Source organism: Lissotriton vulgaris, chromosome 5 (assembly GCF_964263255.1).
Source record: "Lissotriton vulgaris chromosome 5, aLisVul1.2, whole genome shotgun sequence".
Classification (NCBI taxonomy): Eukaryota; Metazoa; Chordata; class Amphibia; order Caudata; family Salamandridae; genus Lissotriton; species Lissotriton vulgaris.
In genome coordinates this window covers 471,563,874-471,579,658 of record NC_141693.1, presented here as the reverse complement: position 1 = coordinate 471,579,658, position 15,785 = coordinate 471,563,874, and the positions used below count along the sequence as shown (strand labels likewise).

The 15,785-nt window shown below is 46.2% G+C and overlaps 1 protein-coding gene across 2 annotated transcripts in view; it reads left to right on the top strand.

Moving 5' to 3' along the window:
* Nucleotides 1-15,785, top strand: part of FBXO42 (F-box protein 42) — a 278,393-nt gene that overhangs the window by 118,000 nt on the left and 144,608 nt on the right. For both annotated transcript variants that reach the window (XM_086921916.1, XM_086921915.1), the window contains exons 5-7: nucleotides 6,467-6,620; nucleotides 7,357-7,467; nucleotides 11,197-11,293. In XM_086921916.1, the coding sequence (XP_086778042.1) occupies nucleotides 6,467-6,620; nucleotides 7,357-7,467; nucleotides 11,197-11,293 (362 nt within the window). The remainder of the gene's footprint in view (nucleotides 1-6,466; nucleotides 6,621-7,356; nucleotides 7,468-11,196; nucleotides 11,294-15,785) is intronic.

The window sequence follows — 15,785 nt, the reverse complement described above, 5'->3', positions numbered from 1 at the left end:
TGACATTTGTTTCTTAATGGACTTCCTCCTAAAAATATAATTCTGAAAAACAATTCTTATTCTGTCTGCTGCTAATTCTTCTAGCTGACAAAAAGTTGATGCAGCTTCAGTACTGATTCAAAACAGCAAAGAGTTAGAGCTTAATTTGTCTTAGCCTTGTAACACACAAAGTAAACGGAATTCACGAAAAAGTTAGAACTAGCGCAACCAAAATAAGTGAATTTTTTTGTTAGACATATCTCTAAAACTGCGAACACACTCTGCTTCCTTATGTTTAATTTGTTCCCATCAGTCGATTTGCTTACAAAGTAGGTGGTTTTTTTATTTGTAGTCCCACTAGCAAGCAGTCTTGAAGCAAAGATGGTTGCGGTCTCCAAATATTTACACCTCTTTAGTGTAATTTCGACACTGGCGTCAATTTTTTTTTGCCTCAGAAGCTCAATGCTGAATTTGGTGATTGGTAGAGTGAGGTAACAGCCATAATCCAAGGGAATTCATTAGTTAAGCCATACTGAGCGATCGGGTTAGTGATCCTAAAGCTGAAGCTGTTACCAGGATTCACAGTTCCAATATTTGTCCACGAGTGGAAAAGGAAGTTATAAATCCCTCCCATGGGAACTGAGGTGCTACAGCGCCCGTGGCAGAGCTTCTGTAGTCGTGCTTGATGAAGAACGAAGGGGCAAGATGAGCACTGTTAATAAACTTAACTGCACAGGATGAGCACGCTTTGATTCTAAGAGGGAGTCTACTAAACAGACTCTCACTAGACAGGAGTTTCTCGGGAGCCTCACGGTTGGCATTTTAATTTCATTTGCCAGTTATAAAAACCTGGGTGTCACAGGTTAAGGGCCATTACATCAGACCGAGTTGAGAATTAAAAAAAAAATCTAAATGCGCTTTTGTTGAGAAGACTGAAACACAATTAAGTCCTTGCTATAATGTTATATGATTAAGAGGTTCAGAAGACCAGGTAGGCATTTGAAGAGGCTTGTCCCACCATGCACGCGCTCAATGCTTCATAGCAGCCGCTCGATGCTGTTAGAAAATGACATGTTTAAATGGTAAAAAGACTCTCTTCGGAAACAAAGTGAACTCTGCCAAAGTGTATTAGCATAAAACCAAGTCACAAGAAATAAGACACCGTGACTCAAAGGAATGTTGCAATGATTATTAATATACAATGAGGGGCTGCAGAAATCATGTTCTGATGGAAAGTGTCACAGGACGTTAAAAGTTAACACTATTCCACAGAGGTGATCTGCCATCGTGCACTCGCTGTAAGGGTGCCCGCAAGCGATGCGCTTAATGCGCCATGACAAGAGAGGAAAGCCAGATGGCGCCTGTGCGCGTAACCTCAAGCTTTAGGCCACAAGCCAAAGCGTGTGGTGAGATTTTTAAAGCCCACTTACTAAAAGTCTTGCCTGTGCAGCACATTCGCTGGCTCAGATGAGACCTAAAAACAGTTTTACGCAAACTGCTAAAAAGTATCATCTCTTGGACCTTCCATAACCTCAACATACAGAAGAATACTCAATATTTCTGTGTAAGGAAGGTCTTCAATTGATACAGGGAAGCATAGTTTGAAGCCACAGGCAGATGCACCCCATGACAACAACAGACAGGCGCACAATAGTGGGTGTGAATAATGCTTCTGAAACATGACTTCCTTCTCTTACAGAATAGGTACAGCGCAGCATCAGCAGTGCAAGAGTCGCTTACAGAACAAATAGAGCCCGGCATTAGCAGTGTGGCTTTCCAAAATGATACATCATGAGCATCAATTGATGGGCCTTCCATGATCACAGAAGTACAGCACGCTATCCTGCCCACAAAAGTACAGATGGGCATCAGCAGTGCAAACCTCCATTCCTTATGAAATAGGTACAACACAGGTCAGAAATGAGAGCTTCCCTTCTTTAGGGGACCAGGACAGCATGGTAATGGCGGTGGACCCAATGCTACAGTGGGAAAAACATAATTTAAGTGCTAGCTTCAGTTCATGAAGCACTGTGTCCCAAGTGTCTGAGTGCCACACAATGCCTGAGAGTGTTGTGCAGCTACAACACTACTTGATCGGATTACTGTGGCCATCATCCCAGGTGGCCAACGCGAAGTCTCTAAAAGGAGCATTGGCACCGAAGTGTATACAGGAATTCTTTCCATGACTCCCACAAAATTAAGGGTGGGACTTAAAAAATGAAAATCTTGTGCTTAAAATGGAATGCCATTATTTGGTGCCTCTGAGTTGTATGAAGACATGTAACGCTACTGTCATATGCCTAAAATTAAAACATTTTCAAATAGAATTCACATCAGAATCATTTCTGTTACTCATTCATTTCATACTGCTAACAAGCATTGGCAAAACAGATAGCATGGCTGGCAGTAAATGAGGCGCAATTACTGCCAGTCTAGCATCTCGTAAGCAAAAAAGAAAAGTACAGTACAAAGTGCGTGTTTAAGCACTGCTTGCAGGTTTTCAAACCCCAATTCCAACAATTCAAACTTGAGCAAATGCAAGACCTATTGCATTGCAAATGCTTGTTTTGTTTGTTTTAACCACTATACTGTAGTGTCTTTTTCATCTGTCTCCCTTGTCTACTTTTCTCGCATATGCTGTCTGTAATCTTGCTCCCATCCGCTGCACTTCCATTGTGGTCTGACCCCTCCTGCCCTCCCGTCTGGTTGTTGCCCCTCCCGCCCTCCCGTCTGGTTGTTGCCCCTCCCGCCTGCCCTCTGGTTGTTGCCCTTCCATAGGTTGTTGCCCCTCCAGCCCTCCCACTCTCAATTTGTTTATCCCTTTCTCATGTTTTTGCCCCAGCTCTTCCACCCGCCCTCTCTCTCCTTCCACCCCACCCTCCCGGTTGTTTCCCCCGGCCCCACCCTCCTTCCCTCCCGGTTGTTTCCCCCGGCCCCACCCTCCCTCCCCGTTGTTTTGCCCCGGCCCCACCCTCCCTCCCTCCCCGTTGTTTTGCCCCGGCCCCACCCTTCCTCCCTCCCCGTTGTTTTGTTTTGCCCCGGCCCCACCCTCCCTCCCTCGCCGTTGTTTTGCCCCGGCCCCACCCTCCCTCCCTCCCTCCCCGTTGTTTTGCCCCGACCCCACCCTCCCTCCCGGTTGTTCCCCCGGCCCCACCCTCCCTCCCTCCCGGTTGTTCCCCCCGGGCCCCACCCTCCCTCACGGTTGTTTGCCCTGGCCCTGCCCTCCCTCCCGGTTGTTTGCCCTGGCCCTGCCCTCCCTCCCGGTTGTTTGCCCTGGCCCTGCCCTCCCTCCCGGTTGTTGCCCTGGCCCTGCCCTCCCTTCCTGTTTTGGCCCTGCCCTCCCTTCCGGTTTAGACCCTGCCCCACCCACCTCCCTCCCGGTTGTTGCCCCACTCTGCCTCCCTCCCGGTTGTTGCCCCACTCTGCCTCCCTCCCGGTTGTTGCCCCACTCTGCCTCCCTCCCGGTTGTTGCCCCACTCTGCCTCCCTCCCGGTTGTTGCCCTCATCCCTCCCGGTTGTTGGAGTCCCTCCTCTCCCTCGTATCTTTATCCTGTTATTGCACCTGTCCCCCCTGTTGTTGCCCTGACCCCTCTCTGCCTCCCTCTTGTTGCCCCGCCCCTCCCTCACGTGTTGCCCCGCCCCTCCCTCACGTGTTGCCCCTGCCCTTCCCACCCTCTTTCTCTCACGCCCTCTTTTTCTCCCACCCCACCCTCCCTCCGGTTCTTGTCCCGGGCCCATCTGCCCGCCCTCCAGTTGTTGCCTTAGCCCCCCTTTGCCTGTCCTCCCAGTTGTTTCCTTCCCTCCCAGTTGCCCTTCCTCCCTCATGCCCTCCCGGTTATTGCCTCTTCCCCCCCCCCCCCCCTCCCTTCCCCCTTTGCCCTCCCAGTTGTTCCCCTGGCCCCACCCTGTTCTGCAACTACATTCCTAACCTAGAGTGACCACCTTTCACCACGTAGATTTCTTGATGGTCGCAGTGAAAATTCCGGAGGGTTCCTTTTAAGCATCGACAGTCTGGACAACGTTCCAGTTTTATTGACCTAACACAAAAATTCAGCAAATTGTGTATAACTATCAAAATGAACCGATGGTAGAAGGATTTGGGTTAAAAGGGTATATTTAACAGTACAATTAACTACATTTAGAAGTTGAACGACAATTTGTTTTCATGTCCTGGGTGGCAACTTGTTTTATTGCAATAATCCAGGGTCTCGCACTGAGCTATATACCGAGGTAGAATGGTTGCCCCGGGCATTGGCAATGGCTGAAACTATGTCTAAGCATTCCACCAGCCACTTTTGTGTGTTCTTCAGTAAGGCAAGAGGAGTTCCGAGCTCACTGTGCCAAAGTACTCGATCTATGCCTCACTAACTAGGTCAAAATATTCTGGGGTTGTTTGTGGCCCCGTTCAGAGGGGACGACCTAGCTTGTCTGTTTGGGCTGTATAGTGAGTGGGTGACAAAACGATGTACTGGAATACAGCCCTTGGCTGTTGCCAGTGTATGAGATTTGTACGTATTCCACTCATCGCCTTTGTGTTTTGTCCGTAATTTAGGGTCTGAGGAGTAACGGTCCCACCTCGAGAGACCATACATTGCTGACAGCTGTCCTCAGAGGACAATAAAATGTTTTAAGGACATAACTCTTAAATACTGAACTGCCCTTGTAAAATACCATCCGGTATCAACCTCTGCATGTTTGAGGACTGCGGTAGTGTTAATATGCACTTTAGATGTGTGTATTGATGCCTAGCCAAATGTGATACATGCACTGTCTAGTTTGGTAAACACATCTTGGAGACATTCAAAAAGCTTCCCTGGGAATGTATTCGGCCGATGCTTAACATTGGCTTTGTGGTTTGTAAAACTCAAGTTTGCTTGCTTTCTATTTGCTGGCTTTGTTTTAGGCTGTCCTGCGCAAATTCGTCCATATGAAGGAGCAAAGCAATTTCACACTACCACTCCTTGTATTCTCCCTCAAGTGCTAATTTTTGTAAACAGGTCTGTAAATCTTGTCACATTTACTGTGAATTCAAAGCCAGATGTAAACTGTCAGGCTCGGTCTTCCAAGGGAGTTTGGTGTTTGTTCTTATTTCTCTGACTTTAAAGTGAGCGGATGTATGTGACCATACTGTTCACCACTCCACATTACTCCACTCCGGCCCCTGGCACCCTGGCACCCTGACCCCTCTGCCCCCTACACCCCCTGCCCTTTATGCAAATCCACTCCTCACCACTTTACACCTCTTTACTCTAGGCCATTATACTCTACGCCACTGCAGTCTACCGTGCACCACCACTACTCCGTATGCCACTTCACTGTATGCTTCTTTCTCCACTCTATGCCACTGTATTCTAAACCACTGCACTACACCATTGCATTCTACGCCACTCCACTCTGCACCACTCTTCGCCATTGTATTCTAAACCACTGCACTACACTAGTGCACTCTGCGCCGCTCCACTCTTCACCACTCCACTCTTCACCACTCCTTGCCAATGCACTCTACACCACTCTCCTGTACACTGCTGCATTCTATGCCAATGCTATTTACGTGACTCTACTCTGCAGCACTCCACTGTACGCCACTGCACTCTGCAGCAATCCACTCTACACCATTGCACTCTATGGCCATATAATCTACTCTGAACCTCTCTCCATTGCCGCACTCTATGCCATGCCGCTCTCCGCCGCGCCACTCTAATCTATCCCACTTCATTCTATGGCGCTGCATTGTACGCTGATGAATTTTATGCTGCTGCACTCCCCGTTTCTTCATTTCACAGCACTATAATCTGCAACACTGTACACCAGTCCACTCTACTTCATGCTACTCACTGTGCACGACTCCACTCTACGTCATTCCAGTACTCTCCACTCAACTAACGTTTCACAATGCTAAACAGCAGCTACACTGGTTTACAACATGCCTAAAACACATTGGGAACGCAAATAGTTCTTGCATAGGCGAGAATTATTGGCTTTGCCAGTGCTTGTTTTTTCTTGCCGTCTTGTAAGATGCACCAAGCCAAAGATAGACAAATTGCGGATTTGTTTGGTAATTTTTTTTTTTATTCCCGTATCTCACAATTTTGCAAAACTCCTCTATAGGGACTAGAAAGATTATCTTGATTGTCTGTATATGTAATGACTTGGCTGTTGCCCTGAAGCCTTTTATCAAGTTTTAGTCCTAATCTCCAACCCAGTATCGCACTGCAAAACTCTTTTCTTTGGGAAATAGTGGGGTTACAGTGTACTGAGCTTACTTATTTATTTTGCTTGTTGCATTGTGAAGGTTAAAACTAGCAATTTCTGTTTGAGCACACTCAATGAATTTACGCAAATGGAGCACACGTTTGTTTTTACTGATTGTTCAATAACGATCCACGCACACCATGGAAATTGGCGGTTTTGTGCATGCACTAGTTCTATTGAAAAAGGTTGTACATGAATCCTTTAAAAAACAACTTTTATTTACATTTTCCAATAGGTTCTTACCCATCTCCCAAGGCAGGAGCCACATTGGTGGTGTACAAGGAGCTATTGGTGCTATTTGGTGGTTGGACGAGGCCTAGTCCCTATCCACTGCATCAACCTGAAAGGTTCTTTGATGAAATTCATACTTACTCGCCTTCGAAAAACTGGTAAGAGAAGCTAGAAAAAGATGCACTAGGATTTTTGAGTTTGAAGAAGTTGCAAGTGCCTCTGCCTTAACACTTGCTTCGACCGATTAAGCTGGGTCAATTGCTGGGTTTCTAGCAAAGGGCTACTGTGTTCCTGGGTGTTGGTTTGCCTCTGGTTTCATTGGGCTTTGCTTAATTAGGAATGTTTATAAGAAAAGACTTCCCCAAAATAGTTGAATACTCTTCCTCTCCTCTGCCTGTAAAAGGAGCATCCTCTGGCACTTTTGGCTGTGCTAAGTAATCTTCCATGCTCCTCCGTGGCATCCTGTCTGCTTATCTTGATTCACCTCCGATTCTGTTCATGAATCTTTTTCCTACTTCTGCACAGTGGCTCCATACAATGTGTGATAATGTTTCAGGAAGTTGTATTTCCTGTGTTTCCATGTTCGCCTTTACTATGCAAACCCCTGAAAACTCTAGAACTGAAGTAGCCTGTTCTGAAGCAGTCTTTCCCCATTCACTTACTTCTAAGTTTCGTCCTTAAGCCAAGTTTACAATTATATTAATCTTTGCTCTACTTCAGTGCCTCATCACTTTATGGAGAATTTATTGTACTGTTTGCTAAATAAGCTGTTTTCTATTTGGGAAATGCTTGATTGTTTTTTGCTCATCATATTTTTCAGTTGGTATTATATATAACCTTGAATTTTACAGCCAAGTATGGTTCTTGATAAAGGATGTGGATCTCCTCTTTCAGGTGGAACTGCATTGTGACGACCCATGGGCCACCTCCTATGGCAGGACACTCCTCTTGTGTAATTGGTGACAAAATGATCGTCTTTGGGGGCTCATTAGGATCGAGACAGATGTAAGTTTCTTTCCTCCAATGCTTTTTTTAATGATCACTGATCGGCTCTTTAGTGGCAGAAGAATGTTACAAGCTTTATAATACTTGTTTAGCAGATTCGTTTTCATTTATGTTATTCTAAGACTGGCAGTGTTATTTTGCTAATGCACATGTTGGTTCCTCAAAGCCTATGGCAGCACTTAATTGGTACAATCCTAAATAAGGGGAGATATTAGCCAGCAAATATGTTTAGAGCATTTATCCAGTGCTGAGCACTGCATTATTGCCATTGCAGTTGTCCTTGTGCTGTAGAATCTGCCCCATTACATCACTGACTTTTCTTTTAGGAGAATTGCGTTGTGGCTAAAAAGATCCATTTAGGATTGTAGTTTTCCCCCCATTACCATATCAATAAATAGTAGGAAAAATAGGCAAGGCTGAGGTCTTAAAAGGGAGAAAGCAATAATAAATCCAAGTAACAAGACATTTAAAATCTGTTTTTTATACTAAGAAACAGGTGCTACTATTGTATTCTGTACAGCTGACTGGGAGTTGCAGTTTAAGGGGAGTGTTCAATGTAGAGGCAGAGCAGAGGTGGTTCTGCAGAGGCTTTGGTGACTTACATAGAGGGTGTTTGCAGCGTAGGTTACACACAAGATGTGAGTGGATGACTTGGACACTGGACGTTGGGTTGGATGGGAACGTGCCAGAGAAATTGGGATGGCAGATTACATTAAAACGGGGTAAAATTATGTAGAGACGTAGGTGATATAGGGTCTTTAGGATGGAGAGACATGGAGGTGCAGAGTGAGAGACCTTGATGAAGGATGGGTGTTAAGCAAAAACGTTTGTGTACTGCCTATTGAGCTGATTCACAAGTACTGGAAAGGCTGTAGGGTAAAGGTTAGTCGTACTTAGAAGCTAGAGAGATGGACTAGGAGAGTTGAATACGAAGTAATACAGATGCCAAGGAAAGTATGAGGACTTTGGACAATGAATGATGGATGGCTTTGAGATGGATACATGTGGGATTGGTAGATGTAGGAGCAAAGTGAGGTGGCAGTGAAAACGATGTGGAGGCGTGTGGGGATAGGGCAAGGGGTTGTAGCTAAGGCGAGTGTGCCAAAGGATTGATTGCCCTGAATCTATCACAAATGATTTGACTAATTTAAAAGGGTTTTTGGCTTAAGAGCGGTTTGTGGGATGTTTAATGTAAGCTGCTTTTTAAGTTAATATTGAGTAGTATCCATGCATTTAATGTACTGGAGCACTTCCAAACACCAATTCAGTAAATAATTAAGGCACAACACAAAATAAAAATCCAACCCCAATTTATAAAAATAGGAAATATTTTTATCTTTTTAAATTACTACAAAACGAAAAAAATCGACTGTAGGGATCTTGAGATATGAATTATGAAAGATTAGTCACTTTCAAGTGCTTAGAATCCAACAGTGCCCCTTTTAGTCATTTTGTTGCCTCTGACAGGGACCCATTCACCTTTAGCAATTGTTCTGGAGGATCTCACCACTCTTGTGCAGCAACCTCCAGCAGGCCGGGTCCAGTTAGAACTCCTTCCTGAAGTTCTTGCGGGTCCAAAAGTATCCAACACACAATCCAAGGTTCTGAAATCTCCAAGAGGGTCCTTGAAAGAGTGAAACTTCCATTCCCGCAACCCACTTGAACAAAATGGTTACAAATCCACTGGTAGTACTCCAGGATGGGGATTCTTGTGGTGGTGATCCAGGTGAGCTCTGTTAACCTGTAGCTTGCATGGAGCCCACTCTTTAGTCCTTTTGAAGCAGGTTTAATCCACATGGCTGTAGTTTCCAATGGTACAAAAAGGTGCAAACTTCAGAGTGCAGGCCTTTGGAAATACACATCAAACTCTTCAGCGCAGACTCTTCTGATTCTCTTAAGTTTCAAGCAGCAGATCTGAGAGGCACCGCCCCTCTCAGATACTTATTCAGTGTTCTCTGGGGTGAAGCAGGAGGGCACTCCTGTCCAATGAGTTGCAGGGTTCCACCCAAAGGTCTGACCACTTCCTGCAGAGTGTGGCAAAATACTAACCCAGAAACCAATATTCTTCCAAAATTTAATGTCAGATCTTTCAGCAGGGAGAGCAGAGCTAGCTAATCACCATAGTCTCCCCCCTTTCTTAAGTCTAGCATCTACCTTGCGTCAAAGAGGAGAGTTGTAAATGAGACTGATATCTTTAGCTTTTCTTCCCCTTTCCTTGAAGAGCATTATTTACTGACCCTCCCCCAGGCTCTGGCATTCCTCTGTCCAGCAACCTCTCCTCCCTGGGAGGCTTCCTAACCCCAGGGGTCAAATATCATCTTTTCAAAGCAGCCAGGCTCACTCACTTATCTCTGACCAATCAGGGCAGAGCAGTAAAGGGTTGAATTTTGGCTTAGAACTAATTGTCTGTACATTTTACAATAAATTCAACAATACCATATTGTTGGATTTATCATTACCATTCTACTCAGTCCTTTAATCCTAGTTGTATGGCTTTTCTTTCTCCGGTTATTAACTAATAACCTTTTCCAATGTTAACCTATGGCATGGGATTGGCAATGGGAAAAGCGACTTTGGCCAATTTTCCAGCACCAGGGCTTATAAAAACATATTTTATAAGTACACTACATATATCTACAGGACCCCCACCCCAGGAACACCTAGGGGTGACTTTAGGGGTTCTACAAATGTACAGATATTGCAGATCCTCCCTCCACAGTGCTCCTGCCACCAAAGTCGATTTTGGCAGCACTTTATCACAATGTGGGGAGTTAAATGGGCAATTTCACTTTACCCAGGGCATATACAACTCATTTCATAAGGGTCCACCTTATAGATACTCCCCACCCCGGGACCCTGGGGGTACCTAATATGCCCAAGCATTGTAGGTTAACCATTTTTAAGTGCCCCAAACACAAAAGTCGAGTTTGGGCACAATTTACTTTTTAAGAGCAGTCCTGTAGCACAGAGCCACTTTTTAAATGACCTCCGGCTTCAGCAGGGCACACATGCAAATGCAGAAAGGGCTGCTGGCCTCTAAACTGTCATGCCTTATTATTGTACTAGGGGCTGATAGGTCGTTGCCATCCCCCTGCCCTAATATGTGCTAGGGCCCTATGGGGTAGGTCATACCATTCACAGGGGTACCCCAACCCTTAGTGTACCCTAGTGTATGTTGGTGTTTTCACTGTATTCTAGTTGTTTCAGCAAATCAATGGCCCTGGTTACACAGAGCCCAGGGTCAGTCAGTCAGTCACCACCAGTACCAGTCAGCAATAAGTTGGGGGTGCCCAGGGCACAGGATGACTTTGCACCAGGTGTGGAATGCCGCCTATCCAAATATTTAAAATCGGGGAATTGTTCGGTCGGTTGATAGCAAATATTTCACACATACTACTTCAGATAACTTTCCACGTTTGTTGACATTTAAAATATCAATTTCCTTTTGTGTATGTATAAAGAAATATCTACTTTTGTGTACCTTGAATAAGTCCTGTGTGAGCATGGCACCAGTTAAAGGAGTAAATGATAAAAACTCATGCATTCACTAGTCCAGATGGGTGAGTGAGAGCTGAGTTATGAGGACTAAGGTTACTAGGAGTAGAGTGGGAAACTTGTTTTAAAAGGTTCTTGGTGGTACTATATTCCTGAGAACAGCGTACCTAACTTCAGAAAGGTTCCTATTCTGTGGTCTAGATTTGACCCTTTACTTATTTATTTATTGTGCAGGAGTAACGACTTATGGGTCCTGGATCTGGAGCACTGGGCATGGTCCAAACCGAACATTTCTGGAACTGGCCCTCACCCACGAGGAGGACAGTCTCAGGTAAACAGTATGAATGTATTGGATGACACTAGTTTCTAGGTGATGGAAGCTAGGGAGAGGGATGGAGCATTCTTGTTTGCTTGGACAAGAAGCACTGTGTTCAAGCTCTGCCTAGGATAGTATACAAGTTACTCCAGTATTGGAATCTTTCATAGATTCACATGCCTGAATCATTCCCCGTCGTCGAGACGGGAGTCTCCGGTATATAAAAAAGCAGTGCTTAGTAGTGTAGCAAACTGAAAAGAGGCCTAGGCCCATTTCCCCTTTGCAACCCATAGCCTTTGTTATGTAAAAAAGGCCCAAACTTTTCCCTGAACCAATCAGGGCTCCTCACCCTCTAGAACACTCCTGAGAGAACCTTCTGCCCCTCAGATTTTTCTACCGCACGTTGTGCTAAGGAGTCTCCTTTGAGCTCTGCTCAAACTCTTTACATCTACAGTATTTTGACTTGGATTTTTAGGTTTCTACATCAACCATGTCTGAGAGAGAAAAAAGGATTATTTAGAGCTTGTTCAACCTGCTCCAAGAAGAGGTTGTTTACAGATGACCCTCACAAGGACTGCATCTACTGTCTCTATCCAGATCATAAGGCAGCAGATTGTAAGGTATGTCATACCTTTTCGAATAAGACATTGAGAGATCGTGAGGGAAGGCTTCTAATCTGGCTTCAGAAAGTCAAAGCCAGGAAGGAAATCCTCTCAAGTGCGAGTGAGGTGGAATCTGTGGCGTCTAAGAGATCTCAGAAGAGAAGTAGATCTCCTCACTCATTCCTCAGGGGAAAGACCTGAGAAGGCCCCAAAAAAGACCACCCCAGAGTCTTCAGGGCGCAGTCCCTCAAAATCCCCTTAAGTATCTTCTATGGGGAAGAAGGGAGCTGCTGGTGAGGTGAAAGGAGCAAAAGCCACCTCAAACCCACCACAGTCACCTCAGAAGATCAAGATTACCATCAAACGATATTCTTCTGCGCCTTCTGAGGAGAAATCAGCTCAGTCGACGGGACTGTCGACTAAGAAAGGACCATCGACGACGAAAACTCCGTCGTTGACGAAAAAGGATAAGGCGGGTGAGAAAACAGTGTAGACTATTTCACCGTCGACGACGATATCGTCAGGAGTCGACGACCGTGTCAGTGTCGATGGCGTCGACTAGGACTACGTCGACGAGGACAGCGTCGATGATTACTACAACGTCGACGGTAGCGTCGACTACGATGACTTGGTCGACGACGACGATGGGTATCTCGTCGACGGGCTCGTCGACGAGAGAAAGAACACCAGAGAAAAGGTTGGGGCCTGGGAAAAAACCTATTACACCGGAGGTTACTTCGCCAAGCAAGGTCTCCCCATTGCTACCGTCTCACTTACTGGAAGAGGAAGATTCGGAGTATGGTATTGCCAGTAGCCCTTCGCAATTACAGGTCAAGTACCAGGAAGATGATTCGGGGGAAGAATGAGGGTTATCAAGAGCAACCCCAGGAACACCAATATCGGCAACAACAACGAGAAGAGATGACCAGTGTCCCATCCTCTTTGCTGAGGGATCTCCAAGGAATGTTGGAGGATTATAGAAGAAGATGCCCTGCGACTCCAGTCGCTCCACAGGCCGTACAGTCGGCTCCGCGTCAACGCTCTGTTCCAGGGACTCCGATTCGAAGGAGGGAAATTGTGCCGGAACCTACTGTTAGGTCCCCACCACCTTTAACACACCACGATACCTCTGATGAGGAGCAGGAAGATGGTGAAATTGTGGATACAAGTGGAGAATGGCATGACTATATAGCCCCATCACCGGCAACTCCTCCGCAGAGACCAGTGGACTCTCCACCGGAGGACATTGGTGGATTTCATAATTTAATGGAGAGAGCCACTAAGAGGTTTGATCTGACCATGACGGAAGAAAAAACTGAATGTTTTCTATATGACTTTAAAGATTCGTATAGGAGATCTGTACGATCTTTGCCTATAGTGTCTCATATCTGGAAGGAAGGCTTGAAGGACATGGAGACGCCAGCGACAGTAACACCAGTTCTGGCCAGACTGGATAAAAAGTATAAAGCACCGGTCGGTGCTCCATCATGCCTTGTGGGTCATCCCAAGCCGGATTCTGTTATCACGCAGGCGGCACAACAGAAATCCAGGAACCCATCTGCTCCTATTGCAGCACCTCCAGACAAGGAGGGCAGAAGGTTGGACAACGCAGGGAAGCGTTTTTCTTTAATGTCTGCTCTGTTGGTAAGAGCCGCTAATTCCCTGGCTATATTGGGGAAGTATGACAGGCAGATGTGGTGCGACCTGTCTCCATATGTTAACCTGGTGCCAGATCCAGAGAAGCAGGAGGCAAAGAAAATTCTAATGGAAGGAGAGAGGACTTCAGCTGAAGTCATAGACTGCGCTATGAATATAGCAACCCCAGCATTTAGATCCTTGGGAGGAGCGGCGGTCCTGCGCAGGCAAGGTTGGCTGCGAGCAACAGCATTTAGACCGGAGGTACAGAACAAAATCTTAGGCCTCCCTTTCAATGGAGAAGAATTATTTGGAAAACCTATAGATGACACGCTGGAAAGTATCAAGAAGGATACAGCAAAGTCTCTAGGAACTCTGCAGTACAGGAAAACGCCTTTTCGTGGCTCCAGGGGTAGAGGACAGTCCTCGTATAGTGGAGGATACCAACAGGGGAGATATTAGTATTCTTATCAGTCCTTATCACAACCGTACCGGCAGCAATATAACCAGCGTCAGTCAGGAGGATACACAAAATCAGCTCCTAGAGGGCGTGGTGGCAGAGGAAAGGACAACACCCGTAGGCAATGACCACCGCAATCTTCGGGCTCTGTCAGATGCTCCCCTGGGTGGAAAGATTGCTCACTATCTACACAATTGGCGTAAAATAACAACGGACCAATGGGTCCTCAAAATAGTTCAATTCGGTCACACCCTAGAATTTATTCAGACACCCCCTTGTACGCCACCGATGCACAAGAGAGCCAATCATCTGCATCAACTCCGGCAGGAGATTCGGACAATGCTCCGAAAGGGAGCAATAGAACTGGAACCGAAATCCCAGGAAAACAGGGGGTTTTACTCCCGTTTTTTTTCTTATCAAGAAAAACAAGCTCCAGTGGCGCCCCATCCTCGATCTCAGATCCTTAAACACCTATCTCAAGAAGCAATCTTTCAGGATGGTATCTGCACACAGGCAGTACCTTCGATTCTGGGTAGCCGGAAGACATTACCAATTCAAGGTACTGCCATTCGGTTTGAAGTCAGCGCCAAGGGTGTTCACGAAATGCCTGGCTCCAGTGGCGGCTGTGTTGAGGAAGCAAAAACATCAAATATTTCCTTACCTCGACGACGACTGGTTAGTCAAAGCAACATCAAAGACACAAGCCAGAATGTCAACACAAGCTTAGACTTATTCGCCGATTTAGGATTGACTTTAAACGAGAAAGTCGAAACTCCACCCAGCAAGAGTGATTACATTTCTGGGAGCAATATTGGACACTGAATGCAACAAGGCGTTTCCTTCCGAGGAAAGACAACTAAGGATTGTGTCCCTCTTTCAAAACTTGAGAAGAAGAAAGTCTCTTTCAGTCCGCAGGTACAAATCCTTACTGGGCACAATGTCCTCTTGTATTCCACTGGTACCTTGCTGCAGGCTAAGGATGAGACCATGGCAGGAACAGATCGATCTCCAATGGCGTCCGGATCCTTCGATATAATACGGGTAACACCAGTGATGCGACAGGCAGCAAAGTGGTGGACGTAAAAAGGCAAATGTGTCTCAAGGACTGACATTTCTAGCAACTGCAGCTCCGCTAGTGGTAACAACGGATGCATCATTAGAAGGATGGGGAGCTTTCCTTCAGGACCTTCAGGTCAGCGGCCGTTGGAAAGCAGAGGAGCAGCAATTACATATAAATCTGCTGGAGCTCAGAGCGATCCGCTTGGCATTACTGGCTTTTCTGCCAAGGATAAAAGGTGCGCCGGTGTTAGTAAGAACAGACAACACCACGGCGATGCATTATGTAAACAAGCAAGGGGGAACAAGATCTCTCTCCCTGTCTCAGGAAGCCCAAGAGATTTGGGAATGGGCTATTCAGCAGGAAATACCATTGACAGCAGAACACCTCCCGGGGGATCAGAACATCAAAGCGGATACTCTCAGCAGGCTAAAATCGACCTGCCACGAATGGGAGTTAAACCAGCAAATCCTGGACAGCGTCTTTCGGAGATGGGGGACACCGTTGGTGGACCTCTTCGCTTCAAGGGAAAACAGAAAATGCCAGTACTTCGCAAGCTGGCTTCCCCAGAGGGGATCTTGGGGGAAATGCGTTTTCCATGGCATGGTCCGGCGTCTTTGCCTACGGTTTTCCTCCAATTCCTCTTCTCCCCCGCGTACTGGTGAAGATCAAGAAAGAGCCGTGCAGACTGATCCTAGTAGCCCCGTGGTGGCCCAGACAACACTGGTTCACGGAACTGCTGCTACTGTCGAA